At 32.1% G+C, this 19,369-nt stretch overlaps 3 protein-coding genes across 3 annotated transcripts; 2 read left to right on the top strand and 1 right to left on the bottom strand.

The window, feature by feature from the left end:
• Positions 1-147: 147 nt before the first annotated feature.
• LOC103572961 (ATP-binding cassette sub-family F member 3) lies at positions 148-4,548 on the bottom strand. Its single transcript, XM_008551794.3, has 9 exons — positions 4,259-4,548; positions 4,057-4,162; positions 3,161-3,359; positions 2,736-3,076; positions 2,158-2,653; positions 1,669-1,892; positions 1,222-1,586; positions 433-653; positions 148-350 (listed from the first exon to the last, which is right to left on the bottom strand). Exons 1-9 carry the CDS (start codon positions 4,335-4,337, stop codon positions 204-206), a joined length of 2,178 nt encoding a protein of 725 aa, XP_008550016.1. The 5' UTR covers positions 4,338-4,548; the 3' UTR covers positions 148-203.
• Positions 4,549-4,701: 153 nt separating this feature from the next.
• LOC103572963 (uncharacterized) lies at positions 4,702-7,266 on the top strand. The gene is made up of 4 exons (XM_008551795.3): positions 4,702-4,851; positions 4,971-5,143; positions 5,210-5,318; positions 6,126-7,266. The coding sequence occupies exons 3-4, from the start codon at positions 5,214-5,216 to the stop codon at positions 6,756-6,758; spliced, it is 738 nt and encodes a 245-aa protein (XP_008550017.1). The 5' UTR covers positions 4,702-4,851; positions 4,971-5,143; positions 5,210-5,213; the 3' UTR covers positions 6,759-7,266.
• Positions 7,267-8,081: 815 nt separating this feature from the next.
• On the top strand, positions 8,082-18,978 carry LOC103572964 (chromodomain-helicase-DNA-binding protein Mi-2 homolog). Its single transcript, XM_008551797.2, has 11 exons — positions 8,082-8,368; positions 9,952-10,043; positions 10,133-10,255; positions 10,335-10,625; positions 10,700-10,993; positions 11,067-11,306; positions 11,564-11,726; positions 11,916-14,872; positions 15,555-15,646; positions 15,754-17,435; positions 18,288-18,978. Exons 1-11 carry the CDS (start codon positions 8,332-8,334, stop codon positions 18,290-18,292), a joined length of 5,976 nt encoding a protein of 1,991 aa, XP_008550019.1. The 5' UTR covers positions 8,082-8,331; the 3' UTR covers positions 18,293-18,978.
• Positions 18,979-19,369: the final 391 nt, after the last annotated feature.

The following is a 19,369-nucleotide window of genomic DNA, read 5'->3' as shown; positions in this document are numbered from 1 at the left end:
TTTAAAAACTAACTAGCGTTTTTCTCATGCGCAATTATTATAAACAATCGCAGCACATAAAAAATCAATGAACAATATTTTATAATTAATAATTAATCATGATTATATTTATATGTATATATAAATAATACAAGAGTGAACGCACCGTAATATTAATAATTATTTTATTAAAATTGATAAGTAAGAAATATAATTTAAATTGTCTATGCTTCAAGTTCTTTCTCGACAATTCTGCGGTACTCGTCGAACCCGCCTTCCATACAATGTACAGTGCCTTTTTCACATACCCATAGCTCAGTGCATACCATTCGTATTAATCTTTCGTCGTGAGATACCAAAATAACACCAGCCTGTTTATTTTATTTTAATTAATACAGTGTAATAAATTCAATTAATTATCAAGTCAGTAAATAATAAATATTGATAGAGTACCTGGCATGTGTTGAGAGCTTTACCGAGAGCTTCTATTGATTCAATGTCAAGATGATTGGTCGGTTCATCAAGTACTAAGAAGTTTGGTAATGCTGCGCACATTAACGCAAATGCAACTCTTGATTTCTGACCACCAGACAATGAGTTTATTGTTTGTAAAGCTAAGTCACCACTGACACCAAAACTTCCAAGCATCCTTCTGTATTCTTCAATGGGTTTTCCTAAATCATAATTCATTATTATTATTTTAGTAGTGTTTTATCCTAATAGCCGAGCTAATGACAGCTACTACAGCAACTTGTCACCAAATTGGCCGCAAAAGTTGACATTTCTATTAGTTGACGGCAATTTGTTGCCAACTTTCTGAGAAAGTTGATGGTAAAAGTTGGCATTCTATAAGTTGACGGAAAGTTGCCTTAAATTTTCTAAGATTGCGGCAGTAGATTGTTAGCAACAACTTGTAGTCAACAGTTACAAAAGCTGAAAGCTGTCAACTTGATCGCAACTAATTGACATCAACTTTCTGACCAGAAAGTCTTGCCAGTACAGTCTGCACGGGCAAAGCTCTAGTGATCGATAAAATTCCCACTTTACTGCTCACTAGATCTTCATCCTACGCCTAGCGCTCAGAGATCGTTCGAGCCCGACGTGTGGTCAAGCGGTCACCCAGCCAAGTATCATTCATGTTCAATGCTACTTAACTTTGATGATCGCCCGAGCCACTGGCGCTTTATTTATTAATATTTTTATTCATTTGCCATCAATAATTATTAATTTATTTAAAATTACCTGGGAAATGATTTTGCAAAAGTTCAACAGGACAAACTCCCAAGTCTAATTGATCAACATGATGCTGACTGAAGTATCCAAACTTGAGATTACGATTAAGATGTACGGTACCACGTGTTGGACTGAGAGCTCCGGTTATAATTTTTAGTAATGTTGTTTTACCAGCTCCATTTTCACCAACAATACAAATGCGCGACTGTTGCGAGGCAGTAAGATTGACATTAGACAGAACGTACTCGTTAGGTGGAGAGCTTTCGTAACGAAACATGACTTCATTAAGTTGAAGTATTGGTGAACTGAGTGGCTCTACCTCTGGGAAACGAAGTGTGACTTCAGTCTCTTTCTCAACAGCCTTCAACTCTGGGCTATAAAATTAAGACCATTATAATTATAATTATTGATTTTTAAGATTTTAATTCACTATAATTTTAATTAAAAGTTACTAACAGTTTTTCCAACATTTTTATTTTACTCTGTACACTAGAAGCTCGATTAGCATTGTAACGAAACCGATCAATGAACTCTTGTACATGGGCTCTCTTAGCTTGCTGCGCTTCATACTCTCGTTGCAAATTCCTCTCACGTTCACCTTTTGTCTTTTCAAACTGTTCATAATTACCTCGGTATGCTTCAAGCTTTTGTGCTTTCAGGTACAAAATATCCGTTGGAACCTGAGTATCAACAATAAGTAAATTACTAAATTACTTTGTCAAGTATACTGTAAAAAATCACGAGTGAATTCGGAGTGATTACGAATTTTATTTAAATCACTCCCCTTCCGAGTGAATTTTACTCCTAGGGGATTGAACAAATAATCAATCACCTGCTCCGCATTCACTCCAGATTTAACCCCTGTTCACTCCGTAAATTTTTTTACAGTGTAACATAGTAAAAGTAAACAATGATAATCAAAGTTGAAATACAAATAAAACTTACAGTATCTAAGAAGTTACGGTCGTGAGAAACAACAAGCAATGTCGTAGGCCACGATTGAAGATATTTCTCCAACCAAACAATTGCTTTAATGTCCAACATGTTTGTGGGTTCATCAAGTAATAAAAGATCAGGCCTCGAGAAAAGTGCTCTTGCAAGTGCGAGACGCATTCTCCAACCACCAGAAAACGATTTTGTCGGCCAAGATTGTCGCTCGACAGTAAAACCAAGACCCGATAATATTGCACTGGCTTTAGCTGGAGCTTTATCAACCTCCGCATGCTGCATTGCTTCATAAACCTTTGCTAATTCTTCATCAATCGCGTCATTTTTACCTCCCTCTTTTTCAATAAGTGCTTGAAGCTCAGCCTCGCGGCTCAACAAATTGCTCCTTTCAATATCACACTCAAGTACGGAATCTAGTGCTGACGTTTCATTGCCAGCTACTTCTTGTTCTACATGCAGTACTCGAATATGTGAAGGTATTCTCAGTTGTTTACTGATTAAAAAACGTTATTAAATTTATCATTTTTTAAATTTATCGCAACAAAAATTATTTAATAAGTAAAAATTTTATTCACCTAGATATCATACGAAGCAGTGTAGTTTTTCCTAAACCATTTCGTCCAATAAAACCGTAACGCCTACCATAAGCTAACGTCAAATCAGCTCCTTGAAGTAAAACTCGATCTCCATAAGCAACATCAAAGTTTTCAATTCTGATATCTTGAGCCCTATTTGTCGTCCCTTTGCTCTCCATACGACTGTCTTTTTTGCTCATCATTTGACTCGCAGTAGCCAATTCTATCGAGGGAGTTGCGTTATTATTTTTGGCATTATTAGTTGACTCATTACCCGTTCGTTTGTCTAGTTTTTGTTGTAGCTTTGCTTCAGCTTTCTCCAACTTTTTAGCATCAACTTTCTGCAATTACCACCCATATTAATGAACCAAACAAAACTACACCTTATAGCAACACAAAAAATTTATAATCTTCAAATAAATTACCATAGTATCATCCCTAGTTGTAACCCATATACTTTTAATCTGTTCAACTTGTGCTTCTAAAGTCGCAGCCATCGCACCCAAATTAACTGGGGCATTCAACACCTTATTCACTCCATTTTTCTGTTTTTCTCTCAAATTATCATCACCATTTTTTAGATTTTCACCTTTCAACATCTCCAACAGTTTGCAACATATTTGCCTATTGACAAAAAAGTATATATATTATTAACAATTCTACAAATAAATAAGACAGTTATGAACTAGTGGAGCTGAACTGGTGGATTGATGATACATTTTTTGTTATCAGTCAATTCAAATTATTCAAAGTATGCAATTTATTTATCTACACTTTAAATAGATCGTTCACTCGCCACGACCCATCTTATAATAGTAAATAATTATATTATTTTAATTTAAAATAATTTATCATGTGAAATTGATAATACAATAATTTATTAGCGCTATTTTTCAACCAAAGATTCAAGGTTCAAGTCAGAGGCCGTAATATTAATTCAATCTCCTGATGTCTTTCAAGACTATCTGACATAAAACTCAATAGATTAAATGAACTAACTGATAGATATGTGATTATTTAAATTTGTAAACTTTGAAGATACAGAGAACCGGAAAAATAATATGATACTGAAGTTAGCTGACGTCTAATAGTTTTTGGAACTTTTTAAAACCGACAAATTATAAAAGAAAAATATTTTAAAAAATTACACTTGTAGTTTTTTAAATTTCATACATGTGCATATTTTTAGTTTCTTTTTTATTCGACTCGTCGATGAAAAGTCCTACAGTTGCTAATTGTCTAACTTCAGGACCATCCAAAAAATTGTATGATCTCCATAAATAAATAAATAATATAATAAATAAATAAAATGTTTACAGACCTAACCTCGTTTTCAGATTTATCAGCTACCTCATGCAAAACCTGTCCAATGGCTTCATAAACTTCATCTCCATCCTCAAAGTCATCTTTCGAACTGTCAAGAATACCTAAAAAAATTTAATTCAAATAAATTTACCCATTTATTCATAAATGTAACCCAACTGTCAAAGGTTAATTATTTAGGTTATACATCACAGCATTACTTTCAACATAATGATACAATTCATCATCAATCGTTGGAAATTTACTTCTTATATAGTCACCACACTCTGCCATACTCATTAAAAAATATATTTAACAATAATATGTAATTATTTATTAAATATTTATATTTAATATATGAGATGGGATAAATAATTTAAATAAAAAATAACAATATAACAATTATTTAAGTGTTTTTGTTGCTAAATGTCAAATAACAGACTTGCAATTGTGTGTATTATGTACAGTATATAATATATATGTGATAAAATGAATTTTTTTATTAGTTACTGTAACACACATGTGCCTTTACTACTAAATAGACTCCATTTTAGTACCACCGAATTCAAACGAGTGTCTTTTTATATCGAAAACTAAAACCATAATATTTTCAATCATTAAAAAATTAATATCCGGTCTTTTTTATTATTGTTGATTATGACATTCATTAATACTGAGGTTATAATATGACACTTAGTAATAATAATTATTATTTAAATATTATAAATAATGTTAAATATAATAATATTACAATGGAAATTATTTTTTTTATATTAAACTCGCCATCTTGATGCTTGTCAAACTGTATTACTGGGTGCGTGCAATCCTCTGTTATATTGACGTTTTCTCTCAACAATAAATGTTTATTATTATTGTCAAATAAATACATCAATGATTTTAAATTAATTATAAACATTTACTTTAACTCTACAGATTATTATTAACTGTAACATCACGACAGAATACTTTTTATAAAATTATATAAATTTTCCTGACACTAAAATGGAGTAAATTTTTTCACGGATCAAGAATCTCAAGAAATTTTGTTTTAAATAAATATATATATTTTTATTTAGATAAATATATATATTTTAACATATTAATTGGTTTGTATTTATTATAAGTTATTAATTTATCGTTACTTTATAATAATTATGTGTTTAATTTATTAGTATAATGGCCACTGACGTCGAAGAATCTGACACTGAAGATCATGAGCGTCCTGCACCTCCTAAAAGACAGTGTATTAATTTTTTAAATAAAAACGACGATGGACAATCGGTAATTAAATTTTAATACTTTATTAATAAGTGTATAAATTTACTGCCATAATTTTTAATTATTGATTGATTGTTTAATTAGTAGTAATTAATTATGTATATTTTTCTATAAATTTATTTATTGAGAATGCTATCGACAGATAAGACAACTGCTGAATACATTTTTATATTTGTCATAATTACAAATTTTAAAAATTGATTTTTCTCTAGTCAGTGAATAATCAGGGAATTTTATAATATTTAAATCAATGCCCTGTTATAAATTTTTGAAATAAAAATTCTTAACATCAGTACGCCCGCTAAGGCTGGGCTGTAAAAAATTAATTTTGAATTTTACGTTTCTTTTAATTTATTAATCAATTGTTATTTTCTTCATTCGAGTAATCTAATTATTCAAAACATAATTAGAAAAGTAAAATTCGGTTAGTATTGCCCATCATTAAGTGCATTTTGCTCACAGGACACTATTCAAATATTTTTGAATGTTTTTTAAAAACGATAAATTAAAAAAAAAATATATATATTTCAGAAGATTGCACCTGTAGTTTTTTAAATTTTCTACATGTGTATATTTTTACTTTATTTTTTTTTTTTTTAATTAAATTGTTGAAAAAGAAAAAAACCGAAAATTGTTAATTGTTTAATTTCAGGATCATTATTCAAATTATAAGATGTTACTGTATTGTAAGCGAGATACTAAAAAACACGGGGGTGCTGAAGGGTTGATAATCATCTCTTTGACATTTTACAATAAAATTGAACACTTGCATTGTAAATAACTAAAAATTATAATTCTGGTTTTGTTTAGATTCATCAGTTAGTTCAGGATTCAAGTTCAGCGGAACCTGACAACGAACTACTGAACCGTGAAAAGTTTCAACGTTATCATCAGTATCAAATAGACAAGCATTGCTATATGGGATCTGTTGACAATACAATAAATCGTGTTATGGAAACATATATATTAACACCACCAACAGAACGTTTACAGTTGAGATTATCAACAGGTGAATCTGAGATGGAAGATCATGCCGTCATGATGGCAATACGTAATCATGGACTTGTACATTCCTCATTTAATACTAATTTTTCTTCACATTCTACTACTAATGATAATTATTGGTTCAGTGATGATGATTATAATATATCAAGCCCTATTAATTGTTCTAATAATATAACACCTGCTGTTGAATTGTCATCAGAATCAAATGATTCAAATTCAGCATCAGCAACATCATCCACTAAAATAATTCAACCGCGAACATTCCAATCATTTGATGATAAAATAATTAAACATAATAATATTAGTAGTAGTAATAATAGTAATTGGAGTGTAGATAAAAATGACGATGGTGATCAACAGCAAGATATTTTAGAGCGAGCTGTGTCTGAAGCCATCAAAATTAAAGGACTGAGTGTACTCGGTGTCGATTATGTCTGAGATAGTTTTTTTTTTAATTTTTTATTATTATTGTCATAAAGATAATTAGATTTTATTGTTGTTTAATTATGCCAGTTATTACGTTTACGTCAGTCATTTTACGTACATCTATAAAGATACATATATATATTTTTTTTGGACATTAATTTTTTAATCTTTAAATAAAAGAATTATATCTGAAGGTATTTAAAGCCAAGTAATGTTATATTTTATTTGTATACATATATAAAAAAAATCAAGAAATATTATATATAAATGATAAGTACTCCAATTAATGTTTTTATTATAAAATTTAAATTATAATTAAAATCGCTCGCTCCTTCTTTATGCCATAGAAAGTAAAGCTTTCCAGTACATGACACTTAATATTAAATAATTATTGTGTTATTAAAATTATTAATTTATTAAATTTATTGATTTTTAAAAATAATAAATTTAAATCATTCGGATTTTAAATCCATGCTTTAAAATTCAAATCATGTACATAATTTTAAGTAAAAATGTATAATTAAAGAATAAAAGACAAGCAGAAATATGTAGATCAATATTTCATTTATTCATTGCAACAAAAGATCCCGTTAGATCTTAGATACAAAACATCAAATCTATATATTTCTTATATTTATAACTCTCTTTTTTTAAACTATGTGGCTGCAGGTGCACTTAAAATTGACCCAAATAATTTATTTTTATTTTCAAAAACCCACAGGACATTTTTTACAAAATCCCATAAATTAAAAAATCATCTCTATGTTAGTCAGTAATTTGAAAATCCGGTTTTAATTATTTATTTTATTTAAAAATTTGAATTTTATTTCAGTCATAGAAAAAATTTAAACTATTGAAACAATAGTACTTTCCAAAAAATGAAAGGAAGGGTAAAGGATTCCTACATGCACACATATATATATAAATATACATGTATGTAAAAATGGAGGGGGTAAAAATAGAGTTTCCCTAGGCGTCTTTTTCGTTACACTTTATATACATATATTCATAAAACTATGAATGTACATGTATTAGATAGATGGTAATTGTGTATGTAAGTGAACAGTTTCAAGTAAATGGCACTTGGTGATGGTGAAGGGATGGGGGGGGGGTACCTCTAAAAAATATCTAGAGTGGGGGAACACATATTTTATAAGAGAGAAAACCGATGAAAAAGCGTAAGGAGAATATAATTTCTACATAGGAAAGAATGAGATGATATGATTAATACATAGAGATAGAAGGATATATATATGTATATATATGAAAGAGCGACGTGTATATAGACGTAGACACCGGGGAAATACACATGAACCCAGACACAGACACAAACAGAAATTCATAATAAAGTTGTGTGAGTGTAAGTAAGTGCGATCGGCGAAGCCGAACATGAATCCGAAGCTCTGAAACCCAAGCGCGAGCCGAGTCGTGAGGCATCTAGTAACGTTGGTTTGCGTTGGTTAATGTTAATGTAGTAACCATTACCGCGCTGTGTACTACTCGTTTTTTGTCCACTCTTACTAATATTTGTTGTTAAAAATTATAATACGTTAACTTTGTTAATAATTCGAGCCACGCATTGACGATGGCTTCTGACGAGGAAGTTGAAGATAATTACGCGGGTAAGATTATAAATATATATATTTTATTTATTAAATATTTACCGGAAAAAGTATCGGTCTCTTGCACGGACAATATCATCTAGGGGAGGACGCGCGCTTTTCGTACGATGGCTGCCATGTCAATTGGTCCTGTGCAATTTTTCATTACTACAATCTTTAAATATTTTCATTCGTTTGTTGAACTTTTTAAATTTTCACACTTTTACCCACTAATTCATTTTTTAAAAATTATTTTCAAGAAGAGTATGCCCGTGGATATGAGGATTTACTAATGGAAGACTTAATTTTTTTTTTTTTTTTAATAATTAATTAGCCTATCTTTTTGTCATTTTGTGTGACGCTGTCTCTTTCTCTCTGCTCGTTGTCAAATACTTGACTAGTGCATTTTATCGACAACTTTGTCGATTTATTTCGTAATATTTATTCATATATTTTTAATGTTATTATTATTATGGATTATTTATTGCTAATTATTATTTTATTTTATTAGAACGTTCGAGAATATTTAGATTTTAGTGAGAGCTCCACGTTTACTAAATATTTTAATTTTATGTTGATTTTTATTTGAATTATTTTATATTTTAAATTATTTGTATTCACTGATAACAGATAAGCTTGTCGGTTCATCATCACGTTTATGTCTTTTGGATACCGATTTGTAATAAATTCAATTTTTTTTATTTTCTAAACTGGTTTAATTATTTTGAAATTAAGTAGCGGTTAATTGCGTCTTGGTTTAATTAAAATATTGTTGTTTTGAGAGATTTTAAATATTCAAGTATTTTGACGAGTGTGAATATAGCAGACATCAAATTTAAAATTGTTAATAAATAGACTAAATAATTAATAAAATAAAATTTAAAAAAAATGCGCGTTTGAAAAATTTGAAAATTAATAAGTGCATTTTTTATAAATATTATTTTGTTTTATTTATTTATGGTTTCAAATTTGTCTATCTGCTACATTCACACTCATGTATTTTGAGGTTGTAATTAAAACTAACCAAGATTCTTGATAATTATTAATTACATTTGTTTGAAATTAGTATTTTATTTATTAGTTCATATGTTGATACTAGTTAAATAAAAATTTTTAATTTATAAAACAATTTTTTTTTATTGGTTTCAAAAAATTTGTGAGATTTTTTTTAAATCAGATGTAAAAAATAATAATTTTTTTGTTTTTAAATGAAATGAGAAAAAAAAAATTAAAAAAAAAAAAAAAAAAAAAAAAAAATAGTTTGAGTAGATGGTATTGTCAGATACTGAGAGTGTGGTGTGTTCGCCCTTTCAAAGAAGAAAATGGCGGCCACACATTTATACAAAGCACTCATGGGACGCGGATTAGCACGAAAATTACATTCATGTTTTCATGAAAAGTGATGACAATATTTTTTTTTATTTTCATTTCATTTTATTTATACTTCTTGTCTGGAAATAAAATTAAATCTTGAACCCCAGGTTATTTATGAGCTAAATTTAATTTCGAGGAATAATATTTGGTGGAGTTTGTAATAAAAGTTTAATTAAACTTTTTGAGGATCGATAAGAGAATATATGTATATGAAATTTATTGATTTTTAGGGGAAGAAGACGTTGATGAGAGCAGTACTCAGGTAACGGCTGTTAACCCACCGCCTGAAGGTTCTTCTGATGCTGAGGATGCTCAAAGACCTGTAATTACTATTACTTATTCGATTATTAATTAACAATCAATGGCTATGACAAATTATTTATTAAATAAATAAATGTAAATATTTAACAGGAGGAAGATGATGATTATGAGCCAGAGGAACGTAAGAAAAAGAAAGGAAAAAAGAGGAAAGCTAGAGGTGAAGATAAAAAAGGAAAGAAAAAGAAGAAAAAGAAAAAATCAGACTCAGGAGATGTAATTGACGTTTATTATTATTGTAAATTAATTAATTTTTTATTTCTGAAAACATAAATTTAATTGGTTTTTAAAATAGGAGAGCGATTTTGGAGCAGAAGTTGCTGGCGAAGGAGCTGGTGAAGATAGTGATTATGCGAGTAATCGCAAAAGCAGAAAATCATCATCAAGAAAATCATCTGGCCATACATCAACTGCACCTGTACAGCAGGAACCAGCTACTGGAATGCCAACGATAGACGAAGTTTGCAGTACATTCGGCTTAACTGATATACAGATTGACTACACTGACGCCGATTTCCAGAATTTTACGACTTACAAATTGTTTCAACAACACGTACGACCTCTCTTGGCAAAGGAGAATCCAAAGGTTTGCTATAATTACCTGGAATTTTTATTAATTCATTAATAGCCACTAAAACTAATGAAAATTTTTTATTTTAGGTGCCAATGTCCAAGTTGATGATGTTGGTAGCTGCTAAATGGCGTGATTTCACAGAATTAAATCCTCATACACAACCAGATGCTGAAGTGTCAACGCAAAACGCAGATGAAGAAACCAGAAGTGTTAGACCAAATCGCGGTGCGCCAATTCAAGAAGTGGAAGAAGATGAGGACGATGATGAGGACAGTGATCGTAAGAAAAAATCACGTGGTTCCCGTGCTAAGAAAGGCAAGAAAGCGTCCAAAGTACCCACACTTAAAATAAAACTGGGGAAACGTAAACGTGGAAGCTCTGTAAGTACTTATTGCTATTAATTATTGTCATTTATATGATTAAGACTATTATTTATTAATTTTTATTTACCAGGATGAAGAAGCAGAAGGCAGTGCTGCAGGTTCTGACCGAGATTCTGACGTAGAGTTTGAGCAAATGTTAGCAGACGCTGAAGAAGTACCCAGCACAGAAAGTAATGCCAAGGGTAGCGAAGATGTGGCCGCAGAACCACCAGCTGAGCCTCCAGTTCGCAGGAAGGCCAAGACAAAGATTGGAAATAAGTCGAAGAAGAAGAAGAAAACGAAGACGACGTCTAAATTCCCAGATGGAGAGGAAAGTTTATAGGTAGAGTTAAGCTACCTGGCTTATGCGTTCATAGCTGTCGTTTATTTATTTTTACATTCTCATAATCATTGATTTTTAATAGCTGAATCTTCAATAGAGAACGCATATGCTTCGATGCTTAGCTCTGCCTTATTGTTTTAGTATAAAAAAAATATTTAAATTTAATGGATGATGTAAAATATCAAGTTATGGATTATTAGCAACTTTCCGACATTTAGAATGACCGATATATTATTTTATTTTAGACTGATCACCAGGATTACTGTGAAGTATGTCAACAAGGTGGTGAAATAATTCTCTGCGACACTTGTCCGCGTGCTTACCACTTGGTATGTTTGGAGCCTGAGCTGGAAGAGACTCCAGAGGGAAAATGGAGCTGTCCGCACTGCGAAGGCGAAGGTATTACAGGTATCTTAGATAAAAATCCTCTCCCTCGATCCACCTCATTAGTTGTTTGTTACCGTGAGAAAAGAAGGGCCCCTCCATTGTGTGTTGGTCTTTTTATTCTTTTTTTTTTTGTTTTGTTATAGTATTTGTTTATTTCTCTCACGCAAGGGTGAATATATTAATATACTTTTTGTTTGGTTGATCTTCAAGGTGCCGCTGATGATGACGATGAACACATGGAGTTCTGTCGTGTATGTAAAGACGGCGGGGAATTATTGTGTTGCGACAGCTGTACAAGTGCTTATCACACCCACTGTTTGAATCCACCGTTGTCAGAAATTCCTGATGGTGATTGGAAATGTCCACGATGCTCTTGTCCACCGATAATGGGTAAAGTATCCAAAATATTGACATGGCGATGGAAAGAGTGTCCAGAAAGTCCATCAGAAGAGCCATCAACGAGTAAAGCTGCTCCAAAACAACGAAGAATGCGTGAATTCTTTGTAAAATGGGCTGAAATGTCTTACTGGCACTGTGACTGGATAAGTGAATTACAACTTGATGTATTTCATCCTCTCATGTTTCGTAATTACTCACGTAAGTATGATATGGATGAACCGCCAAAACTAGAAGAGCCACTCGACGAAAGTGATTCACGTTCAAAACGTAACAAGCGCGATTGTGCTGAAAATAAAGACAGTTATAATTTAGAAGATCGTTTCTTCAAGTACGGTATCAGACCCGAGTGGCTGATAATACATCGCGTTATCAATCATCGTCTACAGAGAGACGGACGCGCAACATATTTAGTTAAATGGCGTGATCTTGGATACGATCAAGCAACTTGGGAAGATGAGAATGCCGATATCCCGGGATTTAAACAAGCTATAGATTACTATTTAGATTTACGTGCGGCAAATTGTGCTGACGGACATACCTCGAGAAAGGGTAAAAAAGGTAAAGGTAAAAAATCTAAAACACGCGAATTAATTGATGACGAAGAACGACAGCCAAAACGATACACTCCTCCGCCAGACAAACCTACAACTGATTTGAAGAAAAAATTCGAACGTCAACCCGATTACTTGGACGTCACTGGTATGCAGCTCCATCCCTATCAATTAGAAGGTCTCAATTGGTTGCGTTACTCATGGGGTCAAGGTATTGATACTATTCTTGCCGACGAGATGGGTCTTGGTAAAACTATACAGACAATTGTATTCTTATATTCGCTGTACAAAGAAGGTCATTGTAAAGGGCCGTTCCTAGTTTCCGTTCCACTTTCAACTATTATAAATTGGGAGCGTGAGTTTGAAACATGGGCACCTGATTTTTACTGCGTTACATATGTCGGTGACAAAGACAGTCGTATTGTTATTCGTGAAAACGAATTGTCATTTGAAGAAGGCGCTGTACGAGGTGGTCGCGCATCTAAAATACGTTCATCATCAATTAAATTTAATGTACTGCTCACGAGTTACGAACTTATTTCTATTGATTCAGCGTGTTTGGGATCTATCGACTGGGCCGTGTTAGTTGTTGACGAAGCTCATCGTCTTAAATCCAATCAATCGAAATTCTTCAGATTACTAGCATCTTACAATATTGCTTACAAATTATTGCTAACTGGTACACCCTTGCAAAATAATCTTGAAGAATTATTCCACTTGTTGAATTTCCTCTGTCGTGATAAGTTCAATGATTTGTCGGCATTCCAGAATGAATTCGCTGATATTTCAAAAGAAGAGCAGGTTAAAAAATTACACGAAATGCTTGGGCCCCACATGTTGCGTAGGTTGAAAGCTGATGTACTAAAAAATATGCCAAGTAAATCAGAATTTATTGTACGTGTTGAATTGTCACCAATGCAGAAGAAATATTACAAGTATATATTGACGAGAAACTTCGAAGCATTGAATCCAAAAGGTGGTGGTCAACAAGTATCACTCCTAAATATTATGATGGATTTAAAGAAATGCTGTAATCATCCGTACTTATTCCCCGCGGCATCACAAGAAGCACCAACTGGTCCAAATGGTAACTACGAAGGAACGGCATTGATCAAAGCAGCTGGTAAATTAGTTCTTTTAAGTAGAATGTTAAAAAAATTACGGGATGATGGACACCGTGTTCTTATATTCTCACAAATGACTAAAATGTTGGATATATTGGAGGATTACTTGGAAGGCGAAGGTTATAAATACGAAAGAATAGATGGTAATATAACGGGTACCCAGCGACAAGAGGCTATTGATAGATTTAATGCTCCAGGTGCTCAACAATTTGTATTTTTACTGTCAACACGTGCTGGTGGTCTTGGTATCAATTTAGCAACAGCTGACACTGTGATAATATACGATTCTGATTGGAATCCGCACAATGATATCCAAGCATTCAGTAGAGCACACAGAATCGGTCAAGCCAATAAAGTTATGATTTATCGATTCGTAACTCGTAATTCTGTTGAGGAACGTGTTACCCAAGTTGCCAAACGTAAGATGATGCTTACACATTTAGTTGTAAGACCTGGTATGGGTGGTAAAGGTGCTAATTTCAGTAAACAAGAGTTAGATGATATATTACGTTTTGGTACTGAAGAATTGTTCAAAGAAGAAGAAGGTAAAGAAGACGAAGCTATTCATTATGACGACAAAGCTGTTACTGAATTGCTCGATCGTAGTAAAGAGGGTATCGAGCAAAAAGAAAATTGGGCAAATGAGTACTTAAGTTCATTTAAAGTTGCCTCTTATGTTACTAAGGAAGGTGAAACTGAGGAAGAAGCTGATACTGAAATTATAAAACAGGAAGCTGAGAATACAGATCCAGCTTACTGGATTAAATTGCTCAGGCATCATTATGAACAGCAGCAAGAGGACATGGCGAGAACACTCGGCAAAGGTAAACGTGTTAGGAAACAAGTCAATTATAATGACGGCGGTGTGACAGGCGACCAGGGTGCCCGCGATGATCAACCTTGGCAAGAGAATTTGTCGGATTACAATAGCGATTTCAGCGCACCCAGTGATGATGATAAGGAGGATGATGACTTTGATGAGAAAGGTGACGGTGACTTGTTGTCGCGTCGTAGTCGACGTCGTTTGGAACGACGTGATGAGAAAGACAGGCCGTTGCCACCTTTGCTTGCGCGTGTTAATGGAAATATTGAGGTATTATTAATGTTTTTAATTATTTATTGCTAGTTATTTATTTTTGCACGCTTCAAACGCCAAACAAAGACTGACTTTTCAAGGTCATGCGATTTCCTCACATTAAATTGTATATTTTATTTTTATATCACACTTACACGTTAAGAAAAGCACATCGATATAAAAAGGAAATACTAATGAATAAGTCTGATACTTTTTTTAAGTTGTCCGATACGTATTAATATAAAAAAAAGTTTAATAAAAAAAATTAATCGTGGACGTCTATTAGTCTGTGGTTCAAAAAAAAGTCGTGGTACGGATATCTAGAGAATGACAATTTTTTTTCACCATCTTCAGAATGATGGAAAGAAGTTTCTGATCAGAAATCACTACTGTAGTCTTTCTCATTTTTTTATAATAAATCATCTGTTAAAACCGGCAAATTTACATGTAAACAAACACACCGCAGCCATTTTTATAAAAAATGTTCTACTTATCTTACTCTTTTTGTTGACTTATTACCGTATATTTACCATGGAAATTTCTATAAAAAAACTTTATTAATTTAATTTTTCAAAATATAACATAAACGTTCGAGGCGTGCACTTTCGGATTTTCTAATTTTTTTGTTTTATTATTCATTAATTTATTTATTTATGAATTCTGTTTTTCTTTTTTTTTTTTTTTTCTTTATTTATTATAGGTACTTGGCTTTAATGCCAGACAACGAAAGGCATTCTTAAATGCAATAATGCGTTACGGTATGCCACCTCAAGATGCCTTCAATTCGCAATGGTTAGTTGACCAGTAACATGATTTATATTCAATTCCTAAGTATTAATATATGATATAGTAAAATTTACAAGTAGAGCGAGAATTGTAGTTAGGACTGCTTTAATCTGTAGGTTGGTGCGAGACCTACGGGGGAAATCGGAAAAGAACTTCAAGGCCTACGTGTCACTCTTCATGCGTCATCTGTGTGAACCTGGTGCAGACAACGCTGAAACATTTGCCGACGGTGTACCACGTGAGGGCTTAAGTCGTCAACATGTACTCACACGAATTGGTGTCATGTCATTGATTCGTAAAAAAGTACAAGAATTTGAACACATAAATGGTTATTACTCGATGCCAGAGATGATTCGTAAGCCAGTTGAGCCAGTTAAAACTGATGCCAATGCTGCTGCTGCTGTTGCGGCAGCTACAACGGCTGCAGCTACTGTAGCCTCAGTGACTGCAGCTGCCACTACAACAGCTGCTACTCCAGAAGCTTCAAGCACAACTGCAACAAGCAGCGGTAATGCAACTCCCGCTACTTCAACCGCACCCAGTCCCACTTCTACGGCAACATCAACGTCTGCGTCGACAACTCCAGCGCCAACGCCTATCGCGAGTTCAGCAACGGCAGCCGATGCTAAAGCAGCTGACGCTGCTGACGGTAAAGACGGTAAGGATGAGACGAAAGATAAAGATCCGAAGGAGAATAAGGATGAAACGAAAGATCCTAAAGAGACGACAGAAGTTATGGATGATAAGGAAAATAAAGATAAGGAGGATGAGGCCAAAAAGGATAAAGAAAATGAGGAATCAGTAGATAAAGATAAAGATAAAAGTGACGGTAAGAATGACAAAGATGCTGCTAAGCCAGAAGAAAAGACCTCGAGTGAACAGAAAGCTAGTGTTGATGCTGATGAAGATGTTGTGATTGTCAAAGACGACGATGAGGAGGAAAAGAAAGATGATAAAAGTAGCAATAAAGAAAAAGACACTAAAGAGAGTGAGCCGGAGGTTAAACCTAAGCGTAAATTTATGTTCAATATTGCTGATGGTGGTTTCACTGAATTACACACACTCTGGTTGAATGAGGAAAAAGCCGCGGTACCTGGTCGTGAATATGAAATCTGGCACCGAAGACACGACTACTGGCTTCTGGCTGGTATTGTCACACACGGATACGGCCGCTGGCAAGACATTCAGAACGACATTAGATTTGCTATCATCAACGAACCCTTTAAAATGGACGTTGGTAAAGGCAACTTTTTGGAAATTAAAAATAAATTCCTAGCACGGCGTTTCAAGCTCCTTGAGCAAGCCCTGGTTATTGAAGAGCAACTAAGGAGAGCTGCGTACCTCAATCTAACTCAAGATCCAAACCATCCGGCGATGAGTTTGAACGCTAGATTTGCGGAAGTTGAGTGTCTTGCAGAGTCACATCAACATCTCAGCAAAGAAAGTTTGGCTGGAAATAAACCAGCTAATGCAGTACTGCACAAAGTTCTTAATCAGTTGGAAGAATTGTTGTCGGACATGAAATCAGACGTCAGTCGTTTACCTGCAACACTTGCACGTATACCACCAGTTGCACAACGGCTTCAAATGTCTGAACGGTCAATCCTCAGTCGATTGGCTGCTACAGCACCTGGTGCTGCCAATAATCAGACTGGACAAGCTGCACTACTGGCTCAACAATTCCCAGCAGGATTTTCTGGTGGTCAATTACAAGCTACTTTTGCTGGTGCTGCTAACTTTGGTAACTTTAGGCCACAATATTCTGTACCGGGACAACCACCTCAAGGTTTTACAGGTAATTAAAATTACAATATATATATTAGACTGTGCCAAATAAAATCGATATTTTTTTTTTGGTCACGTACGAAAATTACGTTGAAAATAATATGAAAAAAATTGCGTACCAAGTTTGGCCTTGAAGCTTCAAATTTCAACTTTGAAATTTTATAACTTGGTAATGGATCGATAAATTGAAATGACCGTGACATATTTTTGTAAAGTATCAAATGCTCTACAAAAAAAGTGTCTTATAATTTTTTGATAAATTTAATCGTTCAAAAGTTATTTGAGCTTAAATTGAAATTTATGGTTAATGTATTATATTTTTTATTCTTCCAGCGAAACTATCAGTCTTATCGCAGAATGTCAGTGATCTTTTTTGTAGATCATTTGTTTTGCAATCAAAATATGTTGTTCAATAATTTTTTAATTTCACAGTTCAAAAATTACAAGTTTTACAAATAAATTATTTGAGAAAACTTATATTTCTTTCAAAAAGTAACTTTTGAACGGTTAAATTTATCAAAAAATTATAAAAGACCTTTTTTATCGAGCATTCGATTCTCTACAAAAATATGTTTTGGTAATTTCAATTTATTGATCCATTAACGAGTTAAAAAATTTTGTTTGAAAAAAAATTTTTTCCATGTTATTTAAATATAAAATCATATTTAAACGAGCGCGCGTTTTGTAATTAAGTTCGCGAGCCTACTTGGTACTCAATTTTTCGTAAATTAATTTCAACAAAATTTTTATATGGACCCGAAAAAAAAATATAAATTTCATTTAACATAGTCTAATATCTAATATATATTTATCTAAATAATTCTATGATATGTAAGATATTAATTATCAACATTTGTTGCAGCTTAAATGTAATTAACTCGACCTAATTGGCAAATAATCGATAGAAGAAAAGGGAAGGAAAAAAACAAGGCCCGTCAACAATAAACACCCAATAATAAATAAATGATATATAAAGATTACGACGATAAACTATTATTAGCAATGATCAAGTGGATTTTTTACGCGGGCTGTAATTTTATTTTTGTTAATTAAAGTCACAGTGACTAGTTGAATTTTTTCACTAGATAAGGACCTAAGAGTAATGAAAAAAATGAAAAAAAAAAAAAAAAATAATAAAAAAGCTACACTTAAAATACGTACCAATAAAACAAATAAATCACATCTCCTGTATTTATTATCTGTAAATTTTGGCGTCGACTATTAACAGAAAAACAATCACATAAATGAAATAATAATAACAAAACCACAATTTTATATATTTAACAATTAAAAAACGCGTCTTTATAGTGAATTATAATCTATAAAAGCCTCAATTTTTTTTCTTTTTATAAATGAATTAACGTAATATTCATAATCGTTCGATACAAAATTAAAGTAATTAATTTGAAAAATGAATTTAACAACTGCATTTAATTAAAAAAAAAATTAATTGTAATTAATAGGAGCAGTATAATTTATTCTTTAACTTTTATAAGCAATAGATTATTATTATTAATTAAAATTATTATTAATTATAATTATTTTAAATATTATTATTATTATTTTCAATGCATTAAGTACAATTGTTTATTCAATAATAATTTTATAATTATTATTATAATATACAATCTTAGATGAAAAAAAAATAAATAATAACAAAGTTATAATACCATCAGGCATTGAATTAATTATAATAGATAGCATTAATATGTTAGACATGTGAATTAACAATTAACAGATTGACATTTAGATAATGAAATTCATTATTTTAAAAAAGTAACATCCCTCCTACATGATAAATGTATCATCTTTTAAACAATTTGTCAAATAATATTTTTCATTGAAAAATATTTAATTGCAAGATTTGTGTATACTTTTTAATTATTATTATTAAAAAAATGATTAATTAAAAAAATAATGTCTTGTCTTACATTGTAAATTAAA

This window comes from Microplitis demolitor, chromosome 3 (assembly GCF_026212275.2).
Source record: "Microplitis demolitor isolate Queensland-Clemson2020A chromosome 3, iyMicDemo2.1a, whole genome shotgun sequence".
NCBI lineage: Eukaryota > Metazoa > Arthropoda > Insecta > Hymenoptera > Braconidae > Microplitis > Microplitis demolitor.
Note: the sequence above shows the minus strand (reverse complement) of the source record. Positions and strands in the feature narration are given on the sequence as shown.